The sequence below is a fragment of the Phaseolus vulgaris genome, chromosome 9, assembly GCF_000499845.2.
Source record: "Phaseolus vulgaris cultivar G19833 chromosome 9, P. vulgaris v2.0, whole genome shotgun sequence".
Taxonomy (NCBI): Eukaryota; Viridiplantae; Streptophyta; class Magnoliopsida; order Fabales; family Fabaceae; genus Phaseolus; species Phaseolus vulgaris.
In genome coordinates, this window is record NC_023751.2 from 16,563,921 (window position 1) to 16,582,782 (window position 18,862).

The following is an 18,862-nucleotide window of genomic DNA, read 5'->3' on the forward strand; positions in this document are numbered from 1 at the left end:
ACACCAAATTTCCTCTGCATCCTACAATTACAAACAGCTATGGAGGGGAAGGAGAAGGAAAGTTCAACTTGTTGCTTAAAAAAAACTTCAGTTTGTCACATCTATAGTGTAGGCAAATACACATTGATGGATTTAGTCTACTGCAAAAATAGCTACAAGTTTGTCACATTTCATAACATTCTTAGTTTTATACTCTTTTTAGTTTTATACACTTCTTAGTTCATAACACCAAATTTCCTCTGCATCCTACATTATAAACAACTATGGAGGGGAAGGAGAAGGAAAGTTCAACTTGTTGCTTAAAAAAAACAAGTGCAAGATTTAGCAATCCGGAACTCAATCTTAAGAGTGTGTATGGTTTGTGTGAAATATATATTGTGTGTGACATGAAAAATGCTTTCGATGTCACTATATAAATTAGTGGACTATTGATTTACTATCTTTAGTATTCAAAAAGTCAACGATCCAAAGGATTTGAACAGTAGTCATAGCAAGTGCACATTACTATACTTAGTGCTAAAGTAAGGAGTAATGCCACCTATTTTTACGCTAAAGACATAAGAAATTCCCAAGTAATCGCTTTACTACGAAACAAGGTATTTTGATATGACAACACTATGTAAATGTAAATTGAAGAATAATAAATTAATTAATCAATTAGATTGTAAGGTAGGAAAAAATCCAAATTACAAAATTCAATTCATAATTATTAAATCTATATTAGTTTTAATCCATTTAAATGAATTTATCTCAAATTCTAAATTCATATTTTTGAATTTTAAATAATTTTGAATTATTCAAATTGCATTTTGGATTGGATTTTGAATTGACTTAATCCAGGTTGAGCCAAGACAATTCAGGCATAGGTTGAGCAAAGTCGGCTCAAGTCCACGTCGAGCTGAGTCGTCCGGGCCCAAGTCGAATCAAGTCGATATGGGCAAAAGTCGAGCCAAGTCATTTTGGGTCAAAGTCGAGCCGAATCAACCTTGGCCAAGTCGAACTGAGTGGGCGATATTGAGTCGACCCGAGTCAAGGTCGATATCGAGTCGAGTGGGCCCATGCCAATGTCTATTCGAGTCGATCCAGGCCCATGTCGAGCTGAGTCTTTCGGGTCCGATATTGAATCGAGCACGCCCGTGCCAATATCCAGACAAGGCTGATGTCGAGCCGAGCAGGTCCGAGTCGATGTCGAGCCGAGCCCGGGCCAATGTTGAGCTGAGCGGGCCTGGGCCAATGTCGAGCGTTCTAGGCACAAGCCGATGTCGAGCTGTGCGATCCCAGTCTGATGTCGAGCTGAGTGGGCCCGTGCCGATGTTGAGTCGAGCGGGCCTGGGCTGATGTTAAGCTGAGTAGGCTCAGGCCGATGTGGATTTGTCCGAGCCCGGGTTGATGCCGAGTCGTTCGGGCCTGGACCAATGTTGAGCGGAGCACGCCCGGGCCGATGTCGACTTGAGCGAGCCCAGGACGATATCGAGCCAAGCGAGCCTGGCCAATGTGGAGTCGTCCGGGGCAGGCTAATGTGGAGTCATCTGGGGCGGGCCGATGTCGAGTCGTTTGGGCCTGGGCCGATGTCGAGTCGTTTGGACCCGGGCCGATGTCGAGTCGTCCGAACCCAGGCCGATCGAGTCATCCGGGCTCGGACCGATGTCGAGCCGTCCGAACCCGGCCGATGTCAAGCCGAGTTAGTCCATGTCCAGGTTGAGTCGACTTAGGCCCAATTCGAACCAAGTTAGTCTGTGTCCATATCAAAATAAATTTAATGTAATTGATAAAGTAGATGTAATCTAATTAACAAAGTGAATTTAATCTAGATTTATTCCACTTTAATTGGATTTTAAAAAAATCAAATAAATTTGACTTAGTTAAAATGGATATGGATTTTAAATTCAATCCATTTATTTTTATTTGGATCTAGATTGGATTTTGAAAAATCAAATCCCTAAGATTTTAGGTTCTGTAGTATTGACCGTAAAAAATAGATGTTATTGATTTTATATGATATTGAGGTACATACAAAAGTGCCTTGAGAATCCAAAATGAGTTTTTAATGAGATGCTGATTTATCAATGTTGGTTTCTTAATTAAAACCCAATTATTATAAATTCTTGTAAAAGAATAAACTTTCCGCTTGACAATCCAACTTATCCTTCTCCAGTGATAAATAAATAAAAGTAATAGCTTATTACGAGCACATCTATGGACATGACCAAAGAAATTGTTTATAAAACTAGCTGTACAGGAGAGGAAAGTTTCAAAATTCTAGTCTTAGGTCATAAAAATACCATGTACATAATTAACTGGAGAAATAAAAGACATTAAATTATTACCTAATATATAAGAATTTTCCTTTCACATATAAAATAAAAACATTATCCAAATAAATATCTACTTATCAACTTTTAAGTCATTCTTAATAGTTATAATTATAAATATTTCCTCATTTCTAACAAAACCTCAAATGATAGAACTACCAGTTTCAACTACTCTTCCAATTAATTCTTCTACTTGTCCGTGGCTCTCTAAACTACCAGTTTTCCACAATAAATATCAATTAAAATTCATTCCTAATCCTATGACATATTTACTCATATGTAACATTCTCGTATTTATTATTATTTTCACTAATCAAAACTTAGTTCCATACGCTAGCATCTCAAATGCATAAATATTGCCTTTGTTAAGTCTCAGTCTCAAATGAAAGATGGTTTCATAGTTCATGTTGACAATTATCAAAGAAAAAGATGGAAGTCTTCCTGTAGGGACTAGGGAACAAGTTGAAAACTGCAATCAGCACCATGTTTTAGACACCTCCGGTTACAGCCGCATGGATCGCATCTGCCAGAAGTGGGACTGTTTTGGAACTTAGACCGGCCATACTAATCCTCCTACAAAATAATCAGTATAGGTTAAGTCATACGGAATTCCGCCATAAAAGCATATAATGTGGATGCAAGAAAGAAAGTCATTCACATCGAAAAGTATTTAATCTTGCAACAAATCTTCGAATGTTTTGCTATCGTAGCAAATGAATAGAGTGAGCCAAAAGTTTAGGAAACAATACAACTGATTATCTATGGTACTAGAGTTTCTTGCATTACAAGAATTGCGGAATTTAAAAACTGTACTCGATGATGAAAAATAAATTCTGGATAAGCATACGACTGTACTAAAAATACCACGGACATGATATACAACAAAGACAAAGAAACATAGATGCACGACTTGATCTGAAAAAAGTGATCGGAATAATATTAGTTAGAATACTTAGGATATGTTTGGTCCAATTTTCTCTTCTTTTTTTTTTACTAACAAGTTATTTTGAAGTTAAAATTCAAAACTTAAGTTTTAAAAGTAAAGTAGAAGTTGTCCGACAATTTTCATTTTTTATAATAATTTAAAAGAGATGACTCTGCCAGATATAATAGTCTATAGACACATCCTAGCTACTGTGAGGCAAAGCATTCAGATGCAGGTATACAGCAAGTAGAAAATAGTCTTTTTACTTTTAGTTGTGTAGTTATTCGTGTATAACATTTTTTCCCCTTCTTTATCTTATCTTTTTGTCGAAAAGGGTCTCAAAATGCAACCCCCAACATGGGGGCATATTCAACTCCGTGTCTAGTTTACACCAAAAAAAAAATACAGGGGTGTGCTTCCAAATTTACAATTGATTGGAGCATAAAACACAGGAAAGAGTATGCATATCATATTCATTTGAACTCATTCAATAGAGTCATATCATAAATAGTATCTTACCCATCAGATGTCATGTATATATGGTACTCATTAGTCATGAAGGAAACTTGTTTGGAATTCAATCCTGTGAAAGTAAACATGCCAATTTGTTTGATAATGTGACTCCAATCACCAGGTGTTCCTGCCCAGTTAAAGGATAAATAAGTATAACTTCAACATATGTTTCACAGATCCAGAAACTTATACAGTAAGAGTAGGGGAAGAGAATAGAGAATGAGCAAATAAGGAATAGATTCTTGTATACTTGAGCAACAAAAACTATAGATCAATCAAAAAGACAAAACTAAAGGAATTGTAAAAGGACTCAGTAGAGGCTGACCTCGGGAATGTAAAGCGTAAAAAGTGACCCACGTCCATTCCAAAAGACAAAAATTAAAGGAATTGTAGAAGGAACTCTGTATACGCTTACCTCTGGAACGTAAAGCATCAAAAAGTTGTTGACGCATACTGATAATTCGGTCAGCCATTCCTTTCAACTCGATAGTCCACTCATTGAACAAATCACTGCAAGAGAATCAAAAATCAGTGGGAACTTTTAACACAGGAAAAAATTACCTAGCAAAAGAATGTGCACTAGGATCTCCTCCTTGGCATTATTAAATATATAGACACAACCAAAATATGTAATGGCACCATCACAATCAGTAACATCATATTCTCAAACAAAGACAATGTTCCCTAGAATCCTCCTTGTAAAAACATATACTAGAAGAATGACCTACGTAAATATCAAAGTGGTTACACAACCAAAAATTCATTACCATTTGACTGTTCCATTTCAAGACTATCATTCGATTGATGGCAAAAAATGCAGGATAAGAATAAGATAGTCAACAATAAATCTTTTTTTGCTGAGTTCCTCTTATGAAAGAAGAAGAATCTTGGGTCATTACCTGTCCTTGAGAATGGCCGCCACAATGGATGCACCGTGAATGGGAGGACTCGAGTACATGGGCCTAATCACAAGTTTCAGCTGGCTCTCTACCCTGCTTGCAACATCAGCTGACTTGCAGACCTAGATGAGTTTTTATTATTTAGAAATAGGGCAACTTATCGAAAAACTAGAAGCTGCTAGTCAACAAAGAAAAATAAAAGTATAACTATAAATTAAAATATCTGAACTAAGGTTATACAAAGATTCACATAGTAAACAAGAAACAAATAAGATTCAAGAAGACAAAAAGCATTCACTTGTCATTACTGACAAAAATGTCATTGTCTCCATTTAATGCTTTGAAGTTCTTACAATGCTTAAGGCTCCAACACGTTCTCCATAAAGACCCAGATTCTTTGCATAACTTTGTGCTACCAGCAATTCACCCCCATCAGCAACAAACAAACGAACAGGTTGGGCATCTGCATCTAGACTGCCGCTAGCAAAACCCTTTTTAAAAAAAAATGATAGTTTAAAAATATTTCTTGATCAACATAGTAAATATAAATATTCCTGTGCATGCATGATCCATCAATGACATTGTCAAGAAAATGGAAGGCAAGCACTAAGAGTTTTATTTTTTTTCAACCCATGCCAAACATCAGGATCCCATGTGATTTCTACTGGACAAATTTGAAATTTTATTATAAACGCAAAATTCTAAATGTAAGAAGCGAGAAGCAAGACATTAGTTGCACGCTAAAGAGGCTTGCCTGATAAGCGCTGTCAAAGAAAGGTAACAAAGCCTTTGATCTTATTAGCTGCCTAATCTGCTCCCATTGCTCAAGGGTTGGATCAACACCAGTGGGGTTATGTGCGCATGCATGTAGCAAAACAATAGATCCAGATGGAGCAGAACCAAGATCTTCTAGAAGTCCTATATAAGGACCCGAGGGTAAAATAATATTAAATAAACTTGATGAATATGAAATTGATCATGACATAATAAGTAATAAACACTTCAAAGCTTGATACAGTAATTTCCAACCTTCAAAGTCAAGCCCTAGTGTTGCTGGAGCATAGTAGCGATATGTTTGAACAGATAACCCTGCCAAGTTGAAAACCTTGGGGTGATTGCCCCAGGTTGGTGTTGGCAAGTATATAGTTCGCTGAACAGACAAGTGCAGTAAAAAAAATGTTAAAGTGACATTAAATAAACATCAGTTAAAAAGGAGGAGAGAATATCAAGAACAAAGCACTGTACCTGGTGATAGTGTTTAGCCAAAAATTCACCCCCAACTCTTAATGAACCAGTTCCAGATAAGCATTGAACAGTGGTAACCCTGTTCTCTTGAATAGCAGGGCTATAACAAAAAAAGTGAGCATAAACAATTAGGTACTGATCAGGAAAAATCTTTACAAAAAGGAAATCACTGATTTTTTTTTTTCTGTTATTAACCTCTCAGCCCCAAAAATAAGCTTAGCACTCAATTTATTAAAATCAGCAAGCCCAACAATTGGAATATATTCCTTGTTGCGTGACCTGAAAATAATGCCGAACAGAACATTATAAAAAGTTCCACATAATATCACCGGAAACAAGAAGAAAGAAATTATAGTCAGGAACTAACAAGTCATTTATGAGCTGCTGTTCAACCTTCCTCACTACATTCAAAACAAGAGGTTTTCCTTCCTGGAACAATTTACAGTATTAGCAAAACTCACAAACTTTCCAGTAGCCAAATTATATGCACAACGACTATATAATTCTATTTACGAATTAACGTAATCTAGTTTATCTCATTCTAAATAATTTAAAACCAGTAAGAAACAAATACAAGTGTAACAAATATCACTCTCACCTCAGTTCGGTAAGCACCAACGCCCAAGTTGAGCTTAACTGGACTTGGATCTTTGTTATACGCAACAGTCACCTACTTTCAAACACACAAACAGAGTAAACAAAATTAACCAACTAATAACAAAACTAGAAAAAAAATTGTCCGATTAGACGCGTCGGTATCAAAATCACGTGAACTATTTTCAAAGGCAACGCAACACGGCATCGGTGTAAAGTGCCGTGCGACCTCGAAACTCACACGTAATCAAACACAATTCCAGAGCTCAAGATCAAGAAACGAAATGATAAATTTCCGCAATAATCTAAACCTAGATTCATTAAATAAAAACAATCTCGAATAAATCATTCAAATGATGCTGTTGTACACATGTCAAGAGCGCGATCTCACGAATTAGAAGAACGAAACGAAGTAAAAAACGCGATCTCATCTAATACGTTATATGATCATAATTGCGATGAATTTGAATAAATAGCGATGCGAGAAGAAAAGATTACCCCGAGGATAGGATCTTCAGGCGCACGAACGAGATGGTTGAAGACGGAATCAGAAGCAGCGGTTGGCGAAGCGGAGATGTTATCGTTAGAAGCCATTGGTTCAAGAACGGGAATGAAGTGTCTGGCGAGAGTGTTGAGTCTGCGATCGCAGGGCGAGGAATAAGAATCAGAGAGAGAGTTAGTTTTGAGAATAACCGGTGGGCGCATGCTGAATGTATTAACTATTTTCTTGGGTGGTTTTGTTGGTCTCTTCAATAAAGTGCGTGCGTGCGCGTAATGTATAAAAGAAAAGTATTCCCTCCACGAATTACAAAGTTGGAAATTGAAGTTATTTCATTTCATTGACATTTTTTCTCTCACCATTGTAGGCTTGAAGAATGAATCGGTTTTGTCTATGCTATTACTATTATGTAGTGGATGACCATGAAAGGGTGGGTCACTATCGCTTTCTACTCTTCAATTTTCTCGATGCAATAAAAGCGTGAAATTACATACCACCTTCTAATATAAGCATAATTATAAAGTAATTATTGAAAATAACAGGAATAAATTGTTTAATAAGATTTTTTGTACATTCGTCATTATAACTAGAAAGAATGACAGGTCGGCGACACTTCATTAGACTTACACTCACGATCACGACCAATTTTTTTTATTTAGCTTATTTTTTAGACATAAAGGTGGTGATATCTTAACACCACAAAATGTAGAAAATATTCTCTTTACAAATCAATAAAATAATATTTTAATTATATTTAATTTATTTTTAATTTTAAATATTATAATGTGATTATCAATGTAATTATTTACTGTGTGCGGTGTAAAAAATTCCTTTTCTAGACATAAATTTAGTAGGATCATGATTTAGTTAATACTTAGACGTACATTCATTTAGATCTTATTTCCTATACCAATTTCGTATAGATAATTAAAAATATTAAACAAAATAAGATAGAATTAATTTAAAGAAAAAAACAAAAAATTATATATAATATAATAAAAATAAAATAAAACATACATATTTAAATAACAAAAAAATTCTGTAATAAAAATATATTTTATTTATAAAATGTTAAAATCTTAAAAATAAAAACAATTTCTTTTTGTAATTTAAAATAAAAATCTTTATTTTAAGTGATAACCAATGTTCTGGAATTTATTCAAATCAAATAATTTTGACCATTCCATATATAGTATACTAGTGGTCTATAACTGGTATGCAACTTGAGTTGTTTGTGCCACATCTTTTTGTATTTAAAGAGATTCAACATTAATTAGAGAACATTCCCTCAAGTATTGTTTTTATAAGATAATCTTTCAAAAATCGCGTCAAATCTTTCGAAGATCTCGTCAACCGTTTCAGGAGGTCACATCTCAAGAACCTTCAAGATCAATTTTATGAGGATCGATGGTACCGATTATAGTCTTAATGGTACCTCCTCGATCGTATATTGACCCATGATGAGATTGGGCCTTGTATCATTCGATCATGGAATTTGGGACTAGGATGGTACACAACCCCCCAACCTTAAGTTGAATTGAGCGAAAAGGCTAAATGACCTTTTGGAAAATTCTTAAACCCAAAAATTCGAATGTTTCTTTAATCATTACATAGTGAGTCACACTTCACTACATTTTTCACGTGACTTGTTATTACTAGTTTGTTTTTTAAGATATTACAACTTTTGGATGGTTTTGGCATTTGATTTGTTTTAAACAAAATATGGGGAAAAAAAACACCTCCCTTTCCTATTTCCACAACTTCCAAAAGTTCAAACGTTTTGTGTCCTTTGCCTTCTTTAGGTAAGCCCTAAACCCTAAATCCTAAGAGATGCCCTAATGGGCATCTCTTATTTCTTTCTGGTATTGTTTCATTTGCTTAGTTGAGCCATTGATAGTTCATCATTTTGGGCTTTCTACATTCCTTGCTTCCTGAATTTAACATTTGCATTATAAATAGTCTTTGTAAGGATCGAGAAAATTACTCTTAAAGTAGAAGTGATACAATTAAAATGACACTTGAATACTTTTTTATTAAAATGAAAAGAGTATATAAATAGAAAATTCATTTATTCATGTCTCATTTTAAAAGAACCACCATCTGTCTAGAAATTTCCTTTTTCCTTTCATTTCCTTTCTCTCTAAGATTTTGACCTCCTCGCTCATCAATTTGACAATCAAAATCCGCTATTAGACTCCTGACAGCAAAGACTACAAGATTGTCGATTAGAATATTTCATAGAGTAAGTTCATTTTTGCTTTTCTCTTTGAGTCAAATTTTGAACTTGTTAAATTTGTCTTAATCTAGGTTTTTCATATGACTCTTTTAGCTTCATGATTAGTTTCTATTAGATCAGAGTATAATGCTATAGTTAGATTTTTTTATCAGAACTTTGTGGTTAGATTAGTTAAACTACCCTTGAGCTTTTGATAGGTTTGAAGCTCTTAGTGAGCATTTGCTCAAACTCAGGTAAGTGAAGCTAGTTTTAAATTTCAAATAGAATTATAGGCTAAAAGATCTGGATGACGTAGTCACAAGTCTCAATTTTTTGTTGCAAGATTTCTTGTTTTTGAGTAGATTGGAGTTTGATTGAAATTGAAATGTGAAATTGTAGATATGGTAAATGTTGTAGAATGTATATGAATTTGGAATTGAATGAGTCAATGAATGTATTTAAATGATTTGTTGAATCAATTCAAATGTAATGTTTAATGAGAATTGGTTGTTTGATTTTAGATTGACATAATAGTTCAATGACTCAATAAGAGTGTTTGAATAATTTTGAGCAAGAACTATCAATGTAATGTATAAATTTATAAAATTATGAATTGAACAAGTATAACAATGTAACGGGTATAACAAGGTAAAATAAGTTTATGCAGATTTTTCTGCACATCTCACTCAAGCGAGATAGTTCTCGCTCAAACGAGAATAGAATTAAAAATGAGGTGCTTTCATAATTTTTTTTGTACATATTTAATATACAGTTTTACTCTTTTTCTAATAATTGTTCTCGTTTAAAATATACACTATTAGATAAAGGTATATTAAATTTCGTAATTATTTTCTTTTACATATTTAATGTACAATTTTACTCATTCTAATAATAAATTGGTAAGTGTTCTTTCTTCTATTATGCAACAAAAATGTGGAATCTAATGCAGGTAATATAGGTAAGCATAATTTGCTTATAAATAGATACTAACTCGATGAAGAAAAAAATTACCAAAAAAAAAAAAATGGTTGTGAATATATTACACAAAATACTAAAGATCAGAACAAAAATAAATAAAAGGAACATTTAAAAAATAATTACAATGCAATGAAAACAGATTGAAACAGTGCATTACAAAACAAATAGGAACTGTATAAAAAAGACATAATTTACCTAGATTTTAATCGAAGGTATCTTCACTCAATGTTTAAATTTGGTTGAAATATTATGCTCTATCTTAAATAGTTTAACATACTACACCCAACCCACACGCGATCAATGTATGACTTATTATCATCATACTGGTTATACTACGCTACGTCATTGTGCTTCTGTTGCTAGCATCCTTCGATGAACGGCCTTTTACGTATCCAATATAAATGAGAAAAGATTACCGTTTGTTCTGAAACGCATCTCCTTTCTGGTATAGCTATAAACCTCGAGAACAAAGATTTGCAAAAGATTTCAGATTGAGAATATAACAAAGGTTTATGATTTTCTCGTCGGTCATATTTCGCTGCTCCAAGTATTTCATAATCTATACAGTATAATTCATAGCTGGGGGCGGAAAAATTGAACAGTAATCATGAATTAAACCGAGTAACAAACCTGACGAACTATTAACTTTTTTAAGCCCTCCTTTGAAACAATAAATGGTTAAGTTACTTGGTTAAATAAAATAAAGTTGATAGAAAATTTTAGAATTGCATGTAGAAAGCTAACTACACCCTCCGCCGCAAAACAACACAGACTCCTCAAGGAAAACCTCGACAAATAAAGGCAGCAACTCAATCCAGCTTTATACCGTCCATCTCATTGATCACCCCTTCAAGCTGCAAATAAAACAGAACAAATTGGTCATGTTAATATATAAGAGGGAAGTGTAGCAAACAGGAAAATTTTGAACCACAATGCGATGTAAACATACCTTCACAATCTGACGCAAAAAGTAATCACCATAACGTTTAGCAGGCTTAGACTCCACAACATGAATTGTGTCCTGCAGCAAATTGAAAAGATTGTCAACATTAGCAGCACGATTTAAGATAGAAACTGGCGAACTGGACAGTGTTAAATTACAAAAGCCTAATTTTGCTTGACACGGAAAATCATATGAATTCCTGTCCAACGTTTTTAGCATAGGCACAAAGTAAGGGGAGTCAGTTCACCACTGTAGTCCCTGTACACTAGTATTATTCTTAATATGAAGTAAACCGTAAGATTCAAACAAACAATAAGGATAAGATCTATCAGATTAAAACACAATTAAAATACAAAGGATAAAAGCTATCGGATTCAAACCAACAAAAAGACCATGAATGGTGTATCAGTACCACTGAATCCGTAATGCATAGGGTGGTCAAAGCTCAGACTTGATCCTTAATTTAACAAAGACTTTGAGATCAAGTAAACAATATTATTTAAAAAAAAAAAAAAGTTCCACGGAAAATCGCAAGAAACAGTATGGCCAAGAAAATCTAATAGCATTTCCAAACAGCGTTTGAAATAAGAATAACTTCAGTGAGAAAAGGATCATTCTAGAGAAAATTGGGAACAAGCTTACATCATCAATATAAAAATCTACATCTGCATTTGATGTAATTTTCCCATCACTATCAACAGCATGTGTCTTGTGCTTGTATGTCATCAAGATAGTCCTGCCACACATTAAAATAGAAATACACGAATAAGCTTACGCACCAAGCATACATATATACATACATATCTATATATATTATAAACAAAAAAAATCTTGATATTCAAGGGGGGATGCTAGAATCAGTTTTTGTATAAACCTTAAGGTAGGTTCGTCCACTTCCATGTAACTAGCTAGTTTGGCAAGGGAGATTGTTGAATACACTTTCAAGAAGGTCCGGACACCTGATAACAACTGTTGCTGTTTAGCTTCATACAGGAACAGTTTTAATTGAAGCCTATAGGCATCCTGATTATAATTTACTAGAGGCTCCTCAAAACTAGGAGCTGAAGGGGTGATGAACTTAGGGCATGCATATGAGAAGAGCTCATCATAGATAGCAAATGCCTCATCATCATATCGCTGCATTCTAGCCATCTTTTCACCATACTTCTCCCGTAACTGAGAGTTCACAGTTTCATCAACAAGCCTGCTTTGGGGGCAGAGTGAAAGGCAAATTGCCAGCAAAGCATACATTTGTTCATTTTTCTTCAGTATCTGCTCATACTGGGATGATTTCTGGTGATACTGTTTTGTCTTGAAGATGTACAAGAGAATTTTATTAAATTCTCGAATTGCTTCCACATATCTGTAAAAAAGCTATCAGTTAGGTCATGTCACATAAAATAAATAAGGAACAATGATAACATGAAACACAATTTTGTGGGATAGAATTCTTCAACAGACACATGAAACCTTCAAACAGTTCTTTTAAAATCAATCTATTATAGGTGAACAACATGTATTACTTTTCACTTGTGACAAACTTCATCAAAATAAATTATGGGGGATGCATTGGATTATTATTTAGTAGTCTGGAAGAGTATTTTCCCAATTTTAATAAAGTTTCAGATTCTCAATTGTAAGTCAGAAACTACAAACCAATATAAAAGACAAACTCCAAATCCCACACGCTGTAAGATCTTGATTCAATGATTCACATTGGGTTCGGAAAGCGATCATATACATTTTGATATGAACAAAAAAACAATCTACTTCCATTAAGTGGTGTAGTAAGGGAAAGTTTTAACTTAATCAATTGATCAACAAACAATTAGAAAATTTAAAAAAAAACACTAATAATTCAAAATAACAGAGAGATTAATGAAGTCCAACACCAACACTACTAATCTACAATAGCAAAAGAAGGCCATTCAAACAATAGGCAATGCATACAGGGCAAAGGCGCCTCAAATGAACAAATGGAATAGAATCTTTAGATGGCAAAGTCTATTCACTGTCTTTCACAATCAAAGACCAGAGACATTCACTGTCCTTGAAAACTCAAGCAGCATTGGTGAAGCACCAAAACAAATCTATTCAAGAATATTGTCAAGCTATCAGTTCAAGCACTCCATGTGGTTACAGAACATAGTGATATCAATAGTCACAAAATAAAAGAATTACCTGCGGAGCATGAGATTGGCAAAACCATAGTGATAAATGGTGGTGATGTGACTCCCAATAACACTGGTATAAACCCCTTGCTGACTGATATCAATCGGAAGCAAGCACTTGATCCCGGTATGATAATCCCCGAGCAAGCAATGAACCCTAAGCAACCCCACCATACTAAAATACCCTAAAACCTTCAACACATTACTACCCCCATTGTAATCATACCCATCCGTGGCCGTAAACTGCTCGAGCCCCTCCTTCTCCTGGTCCAGAATCTGAATAATGGTACTCTTCTCCACCAGCGCCTGAAGGAAATTCAAAACCCCATACACATTCCAGGCCTGGTCGAACTGGCGCAAGAGCGCGATCTCCTGTTCAGTCTTGTTCTTCATCTTGGCGCGGTACTGACAGAAGCTCTGGAACTGGTAGACGAACTCGTCGACCATGTCCCAGAGCCACTGGTTGGGGAGCTGCATATTGACGACGCCGTGGAGGACGACCTGGAAGAGGCTGCAGTAGTTGTCCCAGGAGTCGATGCGCTGACGGAGCGTGGGCGTGAGGCGCGCGTAGAGGTGTCGGAACCACATCTCGCGGTAGAGGAGGCAAAACACGTGGTCGTTATCGACGTAGTGGGCCACGGCGTCGACGGAGGGCCACGGTGTGTCCTTGAAGAGCCGCTCCGAGAGGGTCTGGAACGAACTCTCGTACATCTGGTGAATCTCGTACACATTCTTCTCGCGGATGTGACGGTACAGGTGAACCACGAAAGATTTCACAGAGTCTGGGACAAAGTTCGGGTCGTACCCCAACTCCTGAGTTTGTTGCCGCTCTTCGAAGTCCTGGTTCGCCATGCTTGTAACAGGGTTTGTGAGGAGATACAGGCACCGAAACCGAACTAGATTAGGGTTTGCGCACTCACTCGCACACTGAAAGGGGAAGCTGAATATGTTAAAACACTTTTTCTACCAAAAAAATAATAATAGTTTTAAAAATGTACAAGTTTTTCAGCATATATCAACTTTATTCAGGCCCGCCAAAAGGTAATGGGCTTATCTTAATTCAACAGGCAATTGCTTCCTGCACCCGATCAATTGTGACTGGCACCCGACACACTTTTAAAAATCCTAAAATGCCCTTGTCTTCTTCATTTATGGATAAAAATATCCGGAATTGCTCATTGCTTACGGATAAAAATATCCGGAACTGATCGTTGCTTACGGATAAAAATATCCGGAAGCCACAGTTGTGTTTACGGATAAAAATATCCGGAAGCCAGCCACAGTTGTGCCTACGGATAAAAATATCCGGACCCAACTATATTCCGGATAAAAATATCCATAAGTCAAAACAAACTTACGGATAAAAATATCCGGACCCCAAACTCCCTTACGGATAAAAATATCCGGACCCCAAACTCCCTTACGGATAAAAATATCCGCACCTCTCAAAAGTCACTTGCGGATAAAAATATCCGCAACTCTCACTCACTTATGGATAAAAATATTCGGAAGCATGACGTACCTTCGAATCTGGTGCTCTGCCTGCGATAATGGAGGTCACGGTGGGTGCAGAAGAATGGAGAAGAACGTCGCTCACGGTGGTTGGACAACAAGCTTGCTCACGGTGGCTTACGGTGGCTCGGTGGCTGCGGCAGGCACAATGGAATGGAAGAAGAGAAGAATAGGGTTGGTGCAGGTGATTGGGTGCATATCAATCACAATTATAGTTTTCAGAATTTCATTAAGGGTATATTCGTCTTTTACTATTAAGTGATTGGGTGCCAGTTAGAATGTGTTGGGTGCAGGGAGAATGTGCCAATTCAACAATACCCACCACCCATGACACTTTTAAGTTGGATCACAAAAATTAAAGCAAAGTATAAATTATATACATATATATGAATTTTTTTCAGGTAATAAAGAGAATTAATAAAAAAAATATCTTAATTCTTATATTCATATGAGAAATAAGGTTAGGAATATTAAGAGTGAAAATATCATATTATGCAACAATTCATAATATTACTAGATTTTTCTAACATCAATATAACAACCATTTATATATATACTTCTTGGTTATGGTTTATTACATGTCATGATCATTGAAAAAATGCACACACGAAAATTGTTGTCCGCATTGTAGTATGTGTATCATTTCTCAACGGTAAAAAATATTCTTTTATTTAAAAAGATTTTGATAATATATTATGGTATAGGTTTGATTGTCTTAAATTTGATCTCAACAATATTTTTAATAGATTATTGATCAACTTATTAAAGTAAGATATATATATTAAAAATATTTGTGGTTATGGTATTTGAATTTATTTTTAATTATAGAAATTGATTGAATGTAATTGCACGAAATTGTAAAACAGTTGGACTGAAACATTCATCTTGATTTACTTCAATAATATATATATAATAAAATTACAATTAGTGAAAGTTATAAAATAGGAATATTAACAACTTTATAAACTCACCATTAATGTAATACAAACAGTAAATAATTTAAAGGTAATAAAATCTGAATTAATAATCAACATTTAAGACTAATAAAATATGAATTAATAACCAACATTAATAATGTTTTGATCAAGAAAGATAGTGATCCCCTAACTTAACACTTAGTGTTACTTTTTTTTATGTTGTTCATTTTAATCCAATATTTGCTCATTTGTCATTTCTAATTATGATTTGTATAATGTATTGTTTTTAGCCTCTACTCATTATACGACCCTGAAAAGATTAGACTTGAATCATAACACAACTCAACCCCCAAGTCTAAATGAAAACTTGTTTTAACTAGATTGACATTCTGTTTATCGTTACAAATATAAATCATGATATTAAAAAAATTACATTAAATAGATTAATTAGTAATGCATAAAGATCAATGAAAAGAGGATCTTATATAAATCATAATGAAAAAAGATAAATGAACAAATATTATATTAAAAGGAACAATTGACAAAAGAAAAAATACAAATTGATTGCTCTAGCTTAGGATCTTCATATTTATTGGCTAAAACTTTGATGTTCATCATGGGGTAGGTAAATCAATCATGCATCATTCTTAAAAAGGGTGGATGATAAGAAGGACGATGGGAGGAGAAAAGGAAGAGGCGATATCCCAAATCTTACAATAAATTATGGTAAAATAATGGAAGAGATGTGCAAGCAAGATGTAAAAAAGGTTGAGGAATCACAAATACCTAAGTCAAGGGTTTTAGGGGGAGAACGATGGAGATTACTTCATATTTTTCTTTCAACATTTTTCCACATTTTATTAATTGATAATAAGAGATTTTATTGTGTATAACAAAATAGTTTGACATTATGCATTACAAATACCTTTACTATTTTAAACAAAATTTATAAATTTTATGATTTTTTGACAAACAGATTTAGGTTCAAGGACATGTGGAGATACAGACAATCTTTGGGAAAGAAGATTTTGCTAAGACACTTGAATCATGTTTATACTCTATCTTAATCACTTAAAGTCCTCGCGCTTAATAAGAATTGTCGTCAAGTTTATGCCCTTGGTATATGAGTCATAAAGAAAGGGGCGTGGTAATTTGTAGGTAACAATGTTTTATATACAAATTTTCTCTATTACCCACAAAACTCGATGGATCATAAAGAAAGGGACGACACCAGGTCTCTTTAACCTCTAAGCTCAAAGTTAGGGAACTATGTAATGTCTCGACCCAAACTCGATTTTTCTAGACTTGATTTGTGACGTTCTTGGTAGGTTGGAAGCCAAGCGCATTTTTTTTTTTTAATCAGCAAATAATTAAGTAAATTAAAGGGGATATTTCAGGGGTATCCCAACAGGTTGGTAGCCAAGCTATACAAGTGCATTGTCAATTTACCTATTCTTTTAGCATTTGGGTTCAAAGACCTAAACCGAAGGATTGTATAGTGTCATGGTCTATCCTCGATGACAACCTTATATTCGACCTCAGTAATATTCTTGATTGGTCGTTGGTTAACCCATAAAGGTAAGATAAAATAGTTAAATCTATTTATGGGTTAACCCAATAACTTAAATTACGATTCCACACTTCTTTGCTAGAACTTAAATTATATGATATTAGTTGTTATATGATGTCAAATTTCCTTAATTGATTAAATCAAATAAAATCCCACAATTTCTTTTATTTATATTTATTGTTTGTTACTTTAATTTTAAAATTGTAATTGTTAAATAAATTTATTCTTAGTTATCAATATAAAAAAAATCATAACTGTAAATATAAAGACAGATAGTTAAAGTTTTAAATATTTTGTTTCTATACGTTTTCAATTAACTTATAGATACTAAAATGAATATAAGAAATGCTGATATATCACTATGTTCTCTTATTTTAAAATTTGTTTAACTTTCATGAGAAGTCCGCCTGCATTTAGTTAACAGCTGCGCACGCTAGTCCGAATAGTAGCAGGGAAAGTTATCTTGAATCTGAAAAGAAAATGAAACTAAAATGAAAGGGGCTCAAAAGATTCAAATTGTGAAATTCAAATTATAATTATTTAAATTTATATTATTTTTAATTAAGAATAGATAAAAATTTAAATTGTTAAATTCAATTTATAATTATCCATATCAATATTACTTTTAGTTTATTTAAATGAATTTATCTTAAATTTTAATTCTAAATTCATTTAATTGGATATGATTGGTATAGATTCAATACATATTTAGATTATCTAAATTAAATTTTGGATTAGATTTTGACGAGTCGAGTTGGTCCAGGTCCAAGTCGAGTTGGTCTAGACCAAAGTCGACCAAGTCAGTTCAGACAAAAGTCAAATCGAGTCAACCTAGACCAAAGTCAACCTGAGTGGGCCATAGCTTGGACAAGGTCAAGTAAGCATTGGGTCCATGTTGAGCCAAGTCGATTTTGGCCCTTGTCAAGCCGAGTCGGCCCAGGTCGATGTTGATTTGAGTTGGTCTAGCCCATGTCGGGACGAGTCAACCCAAGCTCATGTTGATGCGAGTCGACCTGTGTCCATGTCGATTTGAGTCGACCTAGGCTTTTGTTGATACGAGTCGACCCGGACCGATGTCGAGCAGAGTCTGCCCGAACCAATGTGGATTTGAGTCAACCTGAAACAATGTCTATCCTAGTCAGCCTGAGACCATGTGAATCAGAGTCAACCTGGGCCGATGTTGAGTTGAGTCGGCCCAAGCAGTTATCGGATGAGTTGGCTCGGGCAGATGTCAAGCCGAGTCGATCCGGGAATATGTCGAGCGAGCCAATGTTGAGCCAATGTCAAGCCAAATCGGTATGCGTCCATGTCGAGCCGAGTCGATCTAGGCTGATGTCGAGGCGAGTCGGCCCGGGAGGTTAATGTTGAGCCAAGTTTGCCCGAGCCGAGTAAGTCCGCGTCCATGTCGAGCCTAGTCGGCCTGGACCTATATCGAGCTAAGTCATTTCAGGCCCATGTCGAGACTAGTCAAACCGGCCCAAGTAGAGCAGAGACATCTAGTGCGCATGTCGAGCCGGGTCAACCCAGACCCATGTCGGGTTGAGTCGACTTGGAACGATGTGGAGTTGA

At 35.0% G+C, this 18,862-nt stretch overlaps 2 protein-coding genes across 2 annotated transcripts; both read right to left on the minus strand.

Annotated features, from left to right (window-relative positions):
* Positions 1-2,580: 2,580 nt before the first annotated feature.
* On the minus strand, positions 2,581-7,477 carry LOC137820722 (aspartate aminotransferase 1). The gene is made up of 12 exons (XM_068624936.1): positions 6,987-7,477; positions 6,493-6,564; positions 6,262-6,323; positions 6,090-6,173; positions 5,895-5,994; positions 5,679-5,799; positions 5,404-5,567; positions 5,003-5,140; positions 4,650-4,771; positions 4,166-4,260; positions 3,757-3,877; positions 2,581-2,885 (listed from the first exon to the last, which is right to left on the minus strand). The coding sequence occupies exons 1-12, from the start codon at positions 7,191-7,193 to the stop codon at positions 2,801-2,803; spliced, it is 1,371 nt and encodes a 456-aa protein (XP_068481037.1). The 5' UTR covers positions 7,194-7,477; the 3' UTR covers positions 2,581-2,800.
* Positions 7,478-10,671: 3,194 nt separating this feature from the next.
* On the minus strand, positions 10,672-14,290 carry LOC137820721 (uncharacterized). Its single transcript, XM_068624935.1, has 5 exons — positions 13,305-14,290; positions 11,998-12,486; positions 11,766-11,859; positions 11,130-11,201; positions 10,672-11,034 (listed from the first exon to the last, which is right to left on the minus strand). The coding sequence occupies exons 1-5, from the start codon at positions 14,144-14,146 to the stop codon at positions 10,990-10,992; spliced, it is 1,542 nt and encodes a 513-aa protein (XP_068481036.1). The 5' UTR covers positions 14,147-14,290; the 3' UTR covers positions 10,672-10,989.
* Between the last annotated feature and the right edge of the window lie 4,572 nt (positions 14,291-18,862).

Coding starts and splice junctions, on each gene's coding strand:
- LOC137820722 (XM_068624936.1), bottom strand. CDS start 7,193: ATGCGCCCACCGGTTATTCTCAAAACTAACTCTCTCTCTGATTCTTAT. Junction 6,565..6,986: donor CTGAAGATCCTATCCTCGGG/GTAATCTTTTCT, acceptor GTTTGAAAGTAG/GTGACTGTTGCGTATAACAA. Junction 6,174..6,261: donor CAGCAGCTCATAAATGACTT/GTTAGTTCCTGA, acceptor CATTATTTTCAG/GTCACGCAACAAGGAATATA.
- LOC137820721 (XM_068624935.1), bottom strand. CDS start 14,146: ATGGCGAACCAGGACTTCGAAGAGCGGCAACAAACTCAGGAGTTGGGG. Junction 11,860..11,997: donor GTGGACGAACCTACCTTAAG/GTTTATACAAAA, acceptor AATGTGTGGCAG/GACTATCTTGATGACATACA. Junction 11,202..11,765: donor TAGATTTTTATATTGATGAT/GTAAGCTTGTTC, acceptor AATTTGCTGCAG/GACACAATTCATGTTGTGGA.